General features: G+C 37.5%; 1 protein-coding gene across 4 annotated transcripts in view; it reads left to right on the forward strand.

Annotated features, from left to right (window-relative positions):
- The window catches only part of LOC135715273 (band 7 protein AGAP004871), a 609,777-nt gene that overhangs the window by 301,101 nt on the left and 296,294 nt on the right, over window positions 1–12,382 (forward strand). For 3 of the 4 annotated variants that reach the window (XM_065238608.1, XM_065238609.1, XM_065238610.1), the window contains one exon: window positions 1–2,388. In XM_065238608.1, the coding sequence (XP_065094680.1) occupies window positions 1–310 (310 nt within the window). In that variant the 3' untranslated portion in view covers window positions 311–2,388. Of the gene's footprint in view, window positions 2,389–12,382 lie in introns of those variants that run through there. The other variant, XR_010519024.1, reaches the window with a different exon arrangement.

A 12,382-nucleotide genomic window follows, 5' to 3' on the forward strand; every position in this document is an offset into this window, starting at 1 on the left:
CAAGGACGTCCGTCTGCCCGTCCAGTTGCAACGTGCCATGGCTGCCGAAGCTGAAGCCGCCCGTGAGGCACGCGCCAAGGTTATTGCCGCCGAGGGTGAACAGAAGGCATCCCGTGCCTTGCGTGAAGCCTCCGAAGTGATTGGTGATTCACCGGCTGCCCTTCAGCTGCGCTACCTCCAGACGTTGAACACCATCTCGGCGGAGAAGAACTCCACCATTGTGTTCCCGTTGCCAATTGACATCCTGACCTACTTTATGAAGTCCAAGGAGTGCTATGAAGCCTCACACTCAAAGTCGTCTGCTAAATAGGCAAAGGCTGTTAAATCAGCAAACCAAGAAACACAAACAACTTAGCGGAAGTTTTTCTTCATAAGTACGGTATGTTTTTGATCAATTCGTTCATTTTCCAGTGAAACTTTTTCTATTGAAAGGAAAACTGTAGGTAAGAAACTAACAATTTTATAAATATTTGTGTGTAGTCTAATCGCAGTAGCGCGAGCTCGGTCCCTGAGAGGAGGGTCGAGGTAGAACAACAGATATAGCAAAGGGAAGATGCAAGCGTGTAGCGGAACTTTTGAAGGAAAAATTATTTCAATTAGGAAATAATGGTTTCACATCGCTATCCATCCGTTTCTCTCCAGTTTCTTTCTTTTGGGAATTGCTTTCTGGCGAGCTTCGGACTTTTCTTTTCATAATTCATTTAAACACTGAGTTTGGTGGCGTGGAAACAAGTGTGGATGTTTTTGGCAATTCAGTAAGAAATAGGATGCATCGGATTTTTTCAAATTCAATTTTTTTCACAATATTACACATCACTTTTATTTGGTTAAATTGATTCTCCATAAGTCGATGTTCTACGTGTGGAAATCTATTCATGGGATCATGGGAACTTTTTGGTGTGGGAACTGTGATGGTTGCTTCTCAATTGGTTTTTCTTAGATTTGCTGTTCTACATCTAAACATTTCCATGCGTTAAATGTTCCTCCAATATCAACTCAGTGATCCCTTACCCATCATATGTTCTTATGTTGACGGTACACTAGAATGACGTATTCTTAATAAAAGCTTAAATAAAAAGTTTTTACTAAAGTTTCATTTAATAATTGGAATATTAACTGGAACCATGCTTTATCAAATGACGTAGATACTACTGTGTGCTCCAGTTTTACTCGATCCATATGAATAATTACATTTTAGCCTATCATTAGGATGCTCATGTCTAAAAGCGATTTTTGTTTTCAAAAATGCGTTTTGGAAAGTTCCAGTTATGACAAATTAATTCAATGTTACAATGTATGGCAACAAATGATCAACTCTTACATAAACAACAAGAAGAAGATGAGTTACATATCGCAGCAGCTACATGTAGAGATATTCTAATCTATTCGAACACTAAGGGATCAAGTTTAAATTCTTCAGTTGTTAAGGTGAACTCTTTAAAGACTTGAAGTAATGTGCATTGACTATTTAGGTAAGTGGACACATGCAACGGTTCCAGAAGACAAATAGGTCATCGCTCATTCACTTTAATTTGTAATACAGCTCATTCCTTTTGTATAACTATTAAAAAACAAATAGACGAAGGCCTTCCCTCTCGATCATTTATTCAAAAATCCAACATGTGCAAAAGGACTATGAGCCAAATGTAAGCAATGACTTTAAACATCGATTGCTCAAGTATTTACAACACACCAACCCAACATAACTATCTTATAGAACAACCAGATTCTGCTATCGGTTTGCCAATTTGAGACTTAATCCGGGAGAAACCAACGTTCAAGGTTATGGTTTACAACAGGGTTAGGGCAAACAAACATTTCATTTATATCTCGACCTCCCCGATTTGGATGAAACTATGCACAATTTTTTGTCATGGAAATGTTTATTTGTGATAAAATTCGGTCATTTTAAATAAAAAAAAAACATGATGACATGTTTGATATTTTTCAATAAATCATAGCACGGTAACGTAGCTAAATGACGTCTAAGGCAAATTTGTAGGTAAATGTTAAGTGTGCGGGGATAAAAATTACACGTTTAAAAAATAGCTGTTTTCCGCAGAAACATAAAAAAAAAAAAAATTTAAAAAATCTAAAACTGAAAAACACTTTGCATACCACTCAAAACGTATATGAAAACTGTTAAACTTTGTGAAATATTCAAATTGTGCACTATTAAAATCTCTCAAATAGCTGAAATCAACTTTTTTCAACGGTTATATTTGGCACACAATGTTAAAATTTTAAATAAATCGAGGGTTAATGTTTTTGATTTTTGACTTATTTAAACAGTCCAACTTGAAGATTTCAGAAAAGTTAGCATATTCAATGAAAATTATAATGAAAAGTATTCGAATAATTTTGAAGAGGGATATTTTTTGTAATTTGTATTTTAGCCCTTTTTTCTCAATTTTATATTTCCTTGAATATGTAAAATTTTTATACAAAGACCATTTTTCCTACAACTTTGTATTAAACGTCGTTTCAATTAGAACTCACATTTCTTTGCAATGATTTATTGAAATGGTGTTATACTATTTTAAATTTATTGAAAAAAATGGCCGAATCGTAGCAAAAACGTGAATTATTTTCCATTTCAAACAATTATATAATGTTTCATGAAAATCGAAGAAGGTCACGACTGATCGATTCTTCATTTGGCGGGGAAATGCTTATTTATTACATATGCCCTTTTCATATATTGATCCAACTTTTACTTGACGTTCGAATATTTTGCTATGTTTATAGAAACTCGTCGATCGTGCTGGATTTAATACTATTGCATCCGTGATCAAATATCATCAAGCCAACATAACACGAATAACCTATGAATCCAGTATGGCCTCAAAAATACCGATGATGTAAACCGGATTCTCATTAAATGCATTTTTCCAACGTGCTTTTATTGCGAATCGCGAATAATTGATTGATTTATCTTTATTAAGGAGGCTTTCAGCCTGGGGCTGGTTCGTTTTAGTTTTTTTTTTTTCTATTTGACCAATTTACAAATCATTGTGCTTCAGTATAAATATTTCGAAAGTTATTTGGCAAAAATGTGTGACAAAATGTTGATCTGTTGATATTTTTAACGAAGGAGAGTATGTAAGCGCTGTAAAAGTTTTGTGGTACCGTAAAACGGGGTAATATTTAAAGTTTTTTAAAATATATTCTAAATATTTTGTACAGCAATGAATGTTTTTCAAATTTTATTTTTTTTAAACAAGTACTAAGGATCCTAGAGTAAACTCATTAGTATTATGTTTAACGAAAATTAACGAATTTAAACTATTTTTAAGTGTTGTAACCAAACATCAGTATCTTGATTTGGGGTTACTTTGATAATTCTCGATGAATGTAAAAAAAAATGCGTGAAACTCAGACAATTTAGTTATTGAAATATAAAACTTTGAATGAGTATATAATCAGAAAACATCATAAGCAATAAGTGAATTTGCAATGGCTATATCGGAAATACATTTCAAAAGTTATGGTTTGAGCGTTTTTTCAAACAGGCGAAAAACCCGAAAATTGTTTTTTTCAAGGTTCTAATACTGTAGTCTGGATCCATTTCTCTCCAGGTACGGGTCAATGTTTGCCTGAGGCTTGCTGTACTCGGGTGGCGTTTAGAACAGGCCTTGGCCTTCATGACACGCCATATTGAGCAATCCAGTGGATTAAGATCGGGGTGGATGGCGGCCACATATCCTTCGCACAGAACAGAATATGTTCCTGCAACCACTTCTGAGTGCGGTTCGAGGTGTGGCACGGAGCCCCATCTTGTTGAAATACAACATTAGGCTTCGGACCGTACTGTTCTTTGATCCACGGAAGAACATACTTACTTGAAATCCCGATGTAGACCTCCGTGTTGACCTTGTCGCCTTCTGGAATGAACACCGGGTGAATTTTTTTGCCATCGGAAACCGATACATACACACTTAGATTTTTTTTGCCGAGATGGGCACCACCGAGCAGCTCGGCATTTTATTTTGCTGGAAATTCAGCAAAAAATATGTTTGTTAGCTGAATCTCGGCAAGTTTGTCACTGAGATCCAGCAAAATAAAATGCCGAGCTGCTCGGTGGTGCCCATCTCGGCGAAAAAATCTAAGTGTGTACACCATAACGCTAGCAAGATGCTTGGTCAGATACACGTTCTTGTTCTCGTCGGCCACCTATTTTACCGGAGGAGAACTAATTTTCTGATCGGTTCTGGAATTTGATACGGGATCGACGGTAAACATACTCTCATCGGTGAACAGGATTACCGGATTTTTTTCGCTTAAGGAAGTTCAACATTGTCTTGCATCGTTCGACTCGTAGCTCCCGGATGCGGTTGGTAATCATGTGAGTTTTTTTTTTCCGTGCCCTCGACTTCGCCCCGCAATCTTCCTTTACGATCTTCCGTATACCGTAAAGTCACTGATCCCGTGTTCCTTTGCCATTTTCCTTATTGAACGCACTGGATTCATCCGAATCTTGCTTTTGATATCAGTGATAACCCTCGGAACTCGAGCTGACCTCGAACGACCTGTGGCCACCTTCGCGGATAGTTGTCCTTTCTTTTCTCGGTCTAAAACCCTTTTGACGGTCCACCGGGCCACTCCCATGGCGATTGAAATGTCTTTTTGCGACACTTGCACGTGGGACAAATCACGAATACGCTGCCACTTCGTCATGGTGCAACTGTCAAACTAATAGCGAATTTGTTTATTATAAGGGTTGGAACCAGTTCCAACCCAGTGCGAAACCGAACTTTTTGTCAGTGTGAACCTTAACCTGAGGTAGGTTTTAAAAACAAACGATTAAACTGACATTTGTCAGGAAGCAAGCAGAGTCGATCTTGATACTCGATCCAGGTTGGAACTGAATAATAAACAAATTCGCTATAAGTAAATCATTTTCTTTTATACAGCAGCCTGCTACGGTGTGAGCTATTGATTATGTGCATGCAAAGAAAACCAAGGCATTGTATGCACAGGTGAAACGGGAACCTTATTTGTACGATGGTGCAAACATTATCACGTATTCGGTACAACCAATCTGTCGGAAATTCTACGACCCACCTAAAGACAGCCTGCAACCCATAGATTGAGAAACACTTCTTTAGAGGTTAATAATGACAGTGATCTCATCATAGGACAATACAGAACATTATCCATGCTAATAAATGTTAATAATGTTGAACATTATCCATGCTAAATCTACACTCACAGCTCTGATAGTAATGTTTACGGTCGAGTAATTTGATCCTTTACTATTGATAAAGTAAGTGAACGATCTGGAGCGTCCCGGAATTGAATCTTATTTCTAATGCTTGCAGAATGAAGACGTCCGAGCCGCTTTAACTATAATTTGCATGCTACATTATTATGTAACTCCAGAGGCCTATCTCTTTCAGTCTAATTGAAACATTGAATTATCACGATGTCACACTTGTAATCAAACATGTACCATAGTTTTAATAGAAAATCGATCATTCAAACTCCAGATTTTGACTTGATTTTGGATCCTCCTAGACGTAATCCTGCTAGGATACCAACTTCCAACGAAATTCCTGTGAAATTTATAATGATAGTCCATCAGCAGCTCAAGAAGTGAGCTAAGTTATAATCAGATAACTTCATCATTTTAACAAAAGGTTTCAGAATGGACCTACTTTCAAGTGGAACCGTAAATTTAAGAGACTATTTGAACATGGTTACAGTTTTCTCGACCACCAAACCTTTAAACATCATAATGGCACTATAACGTTAAAAAGCATGCTTTAAATTAACTTGTGCCGCATGCTAAATTTACTCAAATTCGTTGAAAACTCGGTCGCTGGGCTCTTTTTTAGTACACAAATCATAACATATTTGTCTGCTCCTAAATATCATATGGATACCCTGCAGTCTCGCACATGCAGCTATCCAGAGCCACTAGGTTTAAAAATTGGAATTAATAATTAAACTTCAATCTTCCTACCTTTTTCACACGGTTTTTTCTTCCTTCATGTATTGTAACAGTAGAAGAAGCTAGCAGGAGATAACGAGCATCTCCGCAGCCACCTCTACTCAGCCATTATGTCACGTCGTCGTCGTCATCGTCGTCTCTAGTGATACCGTCTCATTTTTATTTCATTTTCCAACTTTCCACGTCTCACAACATCCAATGAGAGCCTTAATTAATATTCCGACAATGGTTACAGATGTCCACACCAGAATAATTTTTCGTACCGTTGAACAGTATTCTTTAACTTTGTATTTAATTGGGATAATAATGGCAGCTTTCGTTTACTGATGCCAGGATGATGTTTTTAATGAGTAAGCGTGTCCGTTCGAGTTTTACGTTGACCTTAATGAAAGTATCAAATTAGCAAACATTTTCCGCTTGTGTGAACGCACCTAATGAAATACAACAGAAATAGACGAGCTTGTTGAAGAAGCACATTTCAGAATTTTCGTTTGAATTTTTCGGTTCCAGTTTTACTACAATATTGGTCATTGTTCAGAATGGAAAACTCAACCGATCAGTGAGGGGACAGGTTTTATAGCATCAATTGAACATATATAATCTTTCGTCGAAATCATTAGCTAGTGTCAAAATAAGAAAAATCAAACTAAAATGAAACGAAATGCAACAAAGGATAATACTAAGAACCCATAAATTCAACCAACAGATTGAGTGCAACAGAAGCTGCAAATGATGACCAATAAATCAAAAAACTCGTTAATGGTGATATAAGCTTTAAAGGTAAATGAAATTCACATTGAAATCTACTTGTAGAGCATCCTTAAAAGGTAAACAAATAAACTATCAAATCAGAGTCACACGAACAAATGAATCACTATATAAATCAGTCACATCAGTTGTAATTGTTAAGACAAGAATGTATTCAATCATTAAAGGAAATGGAATATTTCTTATTTGCGTTACGTAAAATTCGATGTCAATGTTGTCATGTATTGCCGTATTATTGAAATGAGAAAAAAAAACGTACCAAAGAAACAAACTAACAGTGGTCATGTCATGGTAGAAACAAAAACAATGTAAAACTAGGTTAATTATTATGATCAATGTTGGAATGATAACACTAAATTAAAATGAGGTTTAAGCATCTTTATAGCAGTATCAATGAAAATCAACAAATCATTTTTACCATTCGCAAACTCTATCAATGTATTTGTAAAGTTTTATCAACTGAAAGGCACAGGTAATATAGAAATGGATAGCATTATTAATACAAATACAAAAAAAAAGATCATATTTTCAAAGTTTTTCATCTTGAGCGGAGAAAACGTGTATTTCTTATATATAATAATTGAATCGTGTAACCAATTGAACTCATAAATCACAAACCTATATAAAATAAAGACACAATAAAGAAACAAGTTATTCAGGATATGTTCAGCTGCCGAAGCATTGGTCTCGTCGAAATCGGACTGTTTTTTTTAACGATTTTGATCACTTATCTCACAATACCCACACACACACATACACTCACTGACTAGAAACTGAAAAGTGTCAAATAAATGTAGCAGGACAAGATGTTTAGAACGCTAGTAATCATGTGGAATTAACGGAAGAATTGTTATGTAGTGAACTGATAGGTGAGGTAATCCCTCAAAAACAGAAAACAGACATTATATACGATCGAATTTTAATGCAAAATGTTCTTATTTGTCTTTCACTAAGGAAGTTCTGTTGTTGATACTTCACACGAACAAAACAAAAACGGAAAACGTATAAACATAAGCATTAACAAAAATCAAAAAAAAAGTCTAAAGATATGATTGTTGTCAGGTTTTCTAATGTATTGAAAAATGGAGAAAATCAAAATCAGAATATGAATCACGTAAGTTTCCTTTTTTCACGATGAGGATTAATAGTTATGAAATCAATTAGAGTTATGTGCAAACAACATCAACAAACAAATAAACAAATCATGCGACGAATCAAAATAAAAAGGAGAACTACCATTTTTCACACCAAGTTTTATTTCATTCATTCGAACCAATCCATCGTCGATTACACCAACCGGTCGTACGTTACTTGACTATTGACGTAGTATTTGCTGGGGGTGGCTCTTTCCAGGAATTCCGGGAAATATTTTCATCTAGTGCACAGGTAGGTACTAAACATAACACCCAGTAGACCACCGTGCGGACATCGGGTTGCAAAAAAATCCACCGACTGAAATGGGTATCGAATCATCACTTCGTGGCACTGAACGCCTGACGCCGCTAACCGCACGTCTCCAAAAGACTCTTCCGACTTCTCCTGGAATTCCTTGTTGCTTCCCCTGTAAATGTCTTCCGTTATAAAGTGGTAAATGTCTTCATGTAAAAATAGTGGTGCCGAACATTCTACACAACGTGGCGTCTCACAACATATTTTATGGTCAGCATGGCTTTATAAAGCATCGTTCAACAACAACGAATCTCATGTATTACGTCACTGTCACTGTACCGAGAAGTAGAAGAAAGACGGCATGTAGACGCGGTGCATTTTTTACGTAGACTACGTCTTACGGAAAGGTAGGTGAAGGGGGTAAATTGAAAATCTAAAATTGCAACCGTCACGAAAAGGTGTTAGATTTTGAACGCCTATAATTTTGTCATTTATAGATGAAAATAAAATCCAAATACACCAATCGATTTGAAATAACTCTTAACATTTGCTACAAAAAATGTTTTTCGAATTTTCCCTAAAAAAAACTTTGAAAATGTACAAATAAAAAGGGATAATTTTAAGACTGTTTTCGTGACATAAACGTTCTCCCCAAACTCAGTCGTCATAATGTAGTACCTCTTGATTGCACATTTTTCTGCTTGAACCTAAAAATTATAAAACAGCACTGCTGTCGTGCCTCGACTCATTTTCGCTTCGGATGGCGAGGTGAGCAGTAGGAAGGCAGCTGTTAAAGATGGATTTTTATTCCCTCTGGTGCTACTCACACGAAAGAAGTTTCGTCAAAACAGGTATACCTCGATATAACGTTGTCACTTTTGACTTTCATCGTCAATATCTCTCTAATAACAATTGAATCATACAAATTAATATTACCAATAGATGGGAGAAAAAACTACGGCTTCAAAAACTTGTTCCATTCCTGCCTTTGCTTGTTCAATGATTTTGATTTTAATTTGATTAAAAACGTTTTTAGAAATAGGATTAGTAGTAATCTTTCGTTTAGAAGTAAAATATTTCAGTATGTACGACTAGGTGTCAAGCACAATTTCGAGGATTTTGACTTGTTTTTGTAGAGAAAAAGACTGAAAAATAGATCGAAAGTTTGTAGTTAGTGATGTTCATGCGTCTGAAGCTGAAAATGTGGTCAATCCGTGTGGCCATTCGTGCAACACCGGTAATTCACAATAGAATCTTTGATGGAGGTAGCCATCTTATTTGCGTGTCCGTTGCCAAGCGAAGAGTGTCGATTGGAAAGTTTGCTGTGAAGAACCGGAAAGTGATCGCGTTGGGTATGTGTGAAGGGCTGCTTTATGACAACGCCATACCTCACCAACGCTGACACCTTACCTGTTGTCAAATGTTGTTTTCTTATAGATAGCTTGAGCTTGAGCTTGAGCTTGATTGACCGCCCAAGGTTGCTACTCTGTTATTGCCAGATCAGCTGTAATTACACAGAGAACCAATAGACGATGCATGGGACTAGCAATCATCCTCAATGTGTAAAAACTGGTGATCTTAAATTAGGCAATACCAGCGCCGGCCGCGCCCGAACACAGGTCAAGAAAGGAATGGGAAGGATTGTGTTGACATGACACTCGCTTTGATGGAAGTCGAGAACACCTCTGCACTTCCACGAAGAATCACTGGGATGTTGGATAAGAGGGTTGGGTTTGCAGCAGGGTTCGTTTTGGTAAACGATAAGCTGAATTGATGTCCTAACGATCATATAACGCGAAGGAGCTTGGGACTAAACCCACGGTCTTCTGCTCAGTAAGCAAAAACGTTTGCCACTAGGCAGACGAGCACCTTTTTAATCACCGAGTTGCTGTTATTACCATGTAGTCATATTAACAAATAAAACGATTGACGAATCTTGAATGTGGATGGGCCTGAGATTAGACTCATGATGTTCTGCTCAGTAAGCAAAAACGGTTGCTCTAAGGCCACTGAGCCCCTCATATCACATAATACCGTTGCTCAAATTTTTGTATCCATTCAAACCCGGAACCAACGACAACAACGAGTTTCGCAAAATACACGATACACAAGCGATTTTACCATAAATCTCTATGATATGTAAGGACCTGGGACCGCGTTTTTATGCTCAGTAAACTGGCCACTGTAACCGACGATCTTTCAAATCCGAAAACTAAAAACTACGAAAAAGTACTTAGGCCTTCATTAAGCTCCACTTTCACGCGACGTACAATGTTTCAATTTGCTCTTTACGTATTGTTCAGGCTAGGCCCTTTTCAAAAGTTACGCGAGAAATACGCACAATCGTCGCCTACCTCTCAAAACTGGTTCCAAACGACAACAAAGGCATAAGCAACGATGGATTGTTGAACTTTGCTGGCTCCGGTGGTGTAGTGCACAGCAAAAAAAATGTAATATCGATCAACGTAATTCAAGCTGATGTATGAACTAATGATGTAATTGTAATTTAGTAATTTATCAGCACACACCCTGGTCGACCACTGTAAACCAATCTGCCGTTCAGCGTTATCGGTTTTTGTTTCTGGATCTTTAGTTGCCTCTGTGATATACTTACTTGCGGCATACTATTTTGGGAGTGTATATGAGCGTGTACCATGTACGGTATCTCATCTCTCATCGTGATGGTGGGACATAGTAGACAAATTAGAGAGAAAACAAGGAGGTATTAGTATTAGTTATATGTAAACAAACAAAACAAAAGAAGAGAAGAGGAAAGAAGAGCAGAAAAATAAAAAGGGGATAAAGTAGATAACAAAGAAAAGAAACGTAGGCAGAGTATTAGAAAAGGCATTATCCGAGACCTCAACCAAATGTCACTCCCACCGAGATCTCAGCGAGATCCTCCCCGCCGAGACCCGCACAGCCGAGCTCGGTAGAAAAAACTAAGTGTGTAGATAGATTAGTAGGAACATAAATAAAACTACTTTATGACTCAAAGTGCAATGAATGAGCGTTAGTTTCGGGATCATTTCAGTGTTAGAGTTATGTTAGTTTTGATCCGTAATCAGCCCTGCCGACCCCTCCAACATTAGTTGCAGGCAGTGGTTGTTAGATAATGAGGCACTGTAACTACTACTATTTAAGAGGTATGATTCATCAAGTTTATACAACTCAATGTTTCAATTGAGGCAAACTATCTATCTTGCAATTACAAAAGCAATCCTAAACTTACAATTATATGCAAATGCAAAATGAAACTTGATAAATCATCGTCAATCCCCTTATTCCAGGGCAGGGCCTGACGGTTTGAATCTAATTTTGATCAGAAAACGGGCACCATATGGTACATTTTCTCACCATGAACCTATCATTTCAAGCCTATCTGAACTATTTAATAAATGGAAGCCATAACATGGGTTACGCTCCCCCTAAGCGGGCCCTCCGCATCCTGTCTCTGTCTTATCTCAAATACAAAATGCCAATGGTATGAATGTATCTATATATAACTTGGAAATGAAGTACAATCAAATAAACCCGTAACCCACTCACTTGGTCAGGATTCAGAATCGTCCAGTGGGCAGTGCGCTCTACACTCCAAGTTCCCTTTTTTTCAAATTTACGGCAAATTTGATATTTTACCCATTGAGTGTTGATTAGTCACAATTAAACATTGTGACAGAAGTTGAGGTTACTAGTGTATTAAATAATCGAGGTCCTATTTAGGATTATATCTGAAAAATCCATATCTGGCCAACGCCCACCGTAAACCTAAACCTGTTCTAATCCACCTGAAATGACTAACGAATGGAAGACTTTGACTACCCAGCCATGCAATAGTCTCATTCCGTGCCTTATGGCAACTTGATGATTCTATTGCGCTCATCTTTTGGCACCACCCAGGGGAGGCTTGGTCCTGTACCCAATGCTTAACTTATCTCCATTCCACTCAGCTACTCGCAATTTCTTGTAAAATAGTGGGCGGAATATTATTATATGAGACAGACGTCTTTCCAAATTTGGCAGATCGATAGGTAATCGGTGAGTTACCACGATAGTTGCTATTCAACCACTCGACAACGTCCCATCGTCAACGCCTGCTATGAGAATTCCCATTGCAGACGCCAACAAAATGACGTCATCGAGCTATCGATCAACTACCCTGGTTATCACCTGGTACCTTATAGCACGATGCAAGGAGGCGAACCGGAAGAATCGATGAGCTACCTCCCCCAAATGTTGTTTTCTTATAGATACACTCTAAACGCTTATTTT

The sequence above is a fragment of the Ochlerotatus camptorhynchus genome, unplaced genomic scaffold (genome assembly GCF_037179485.1).
Source record: "Ochlerotatus camptorhynchus isolate MF236.1 unplaced genomic scaffold, CSIRO-AGI_Acam_v1.1 ptg000840l, whole genome shotgun sequence".
In the NCBI taxonomy this organism is placed as follows: domain Eukaryota; kingdom Metazoa; phylum Arthropoda; class Insecta; order Diptera; family Culicidae; genus Ochlerotatus; species Ochlerotatus camptorhynchus.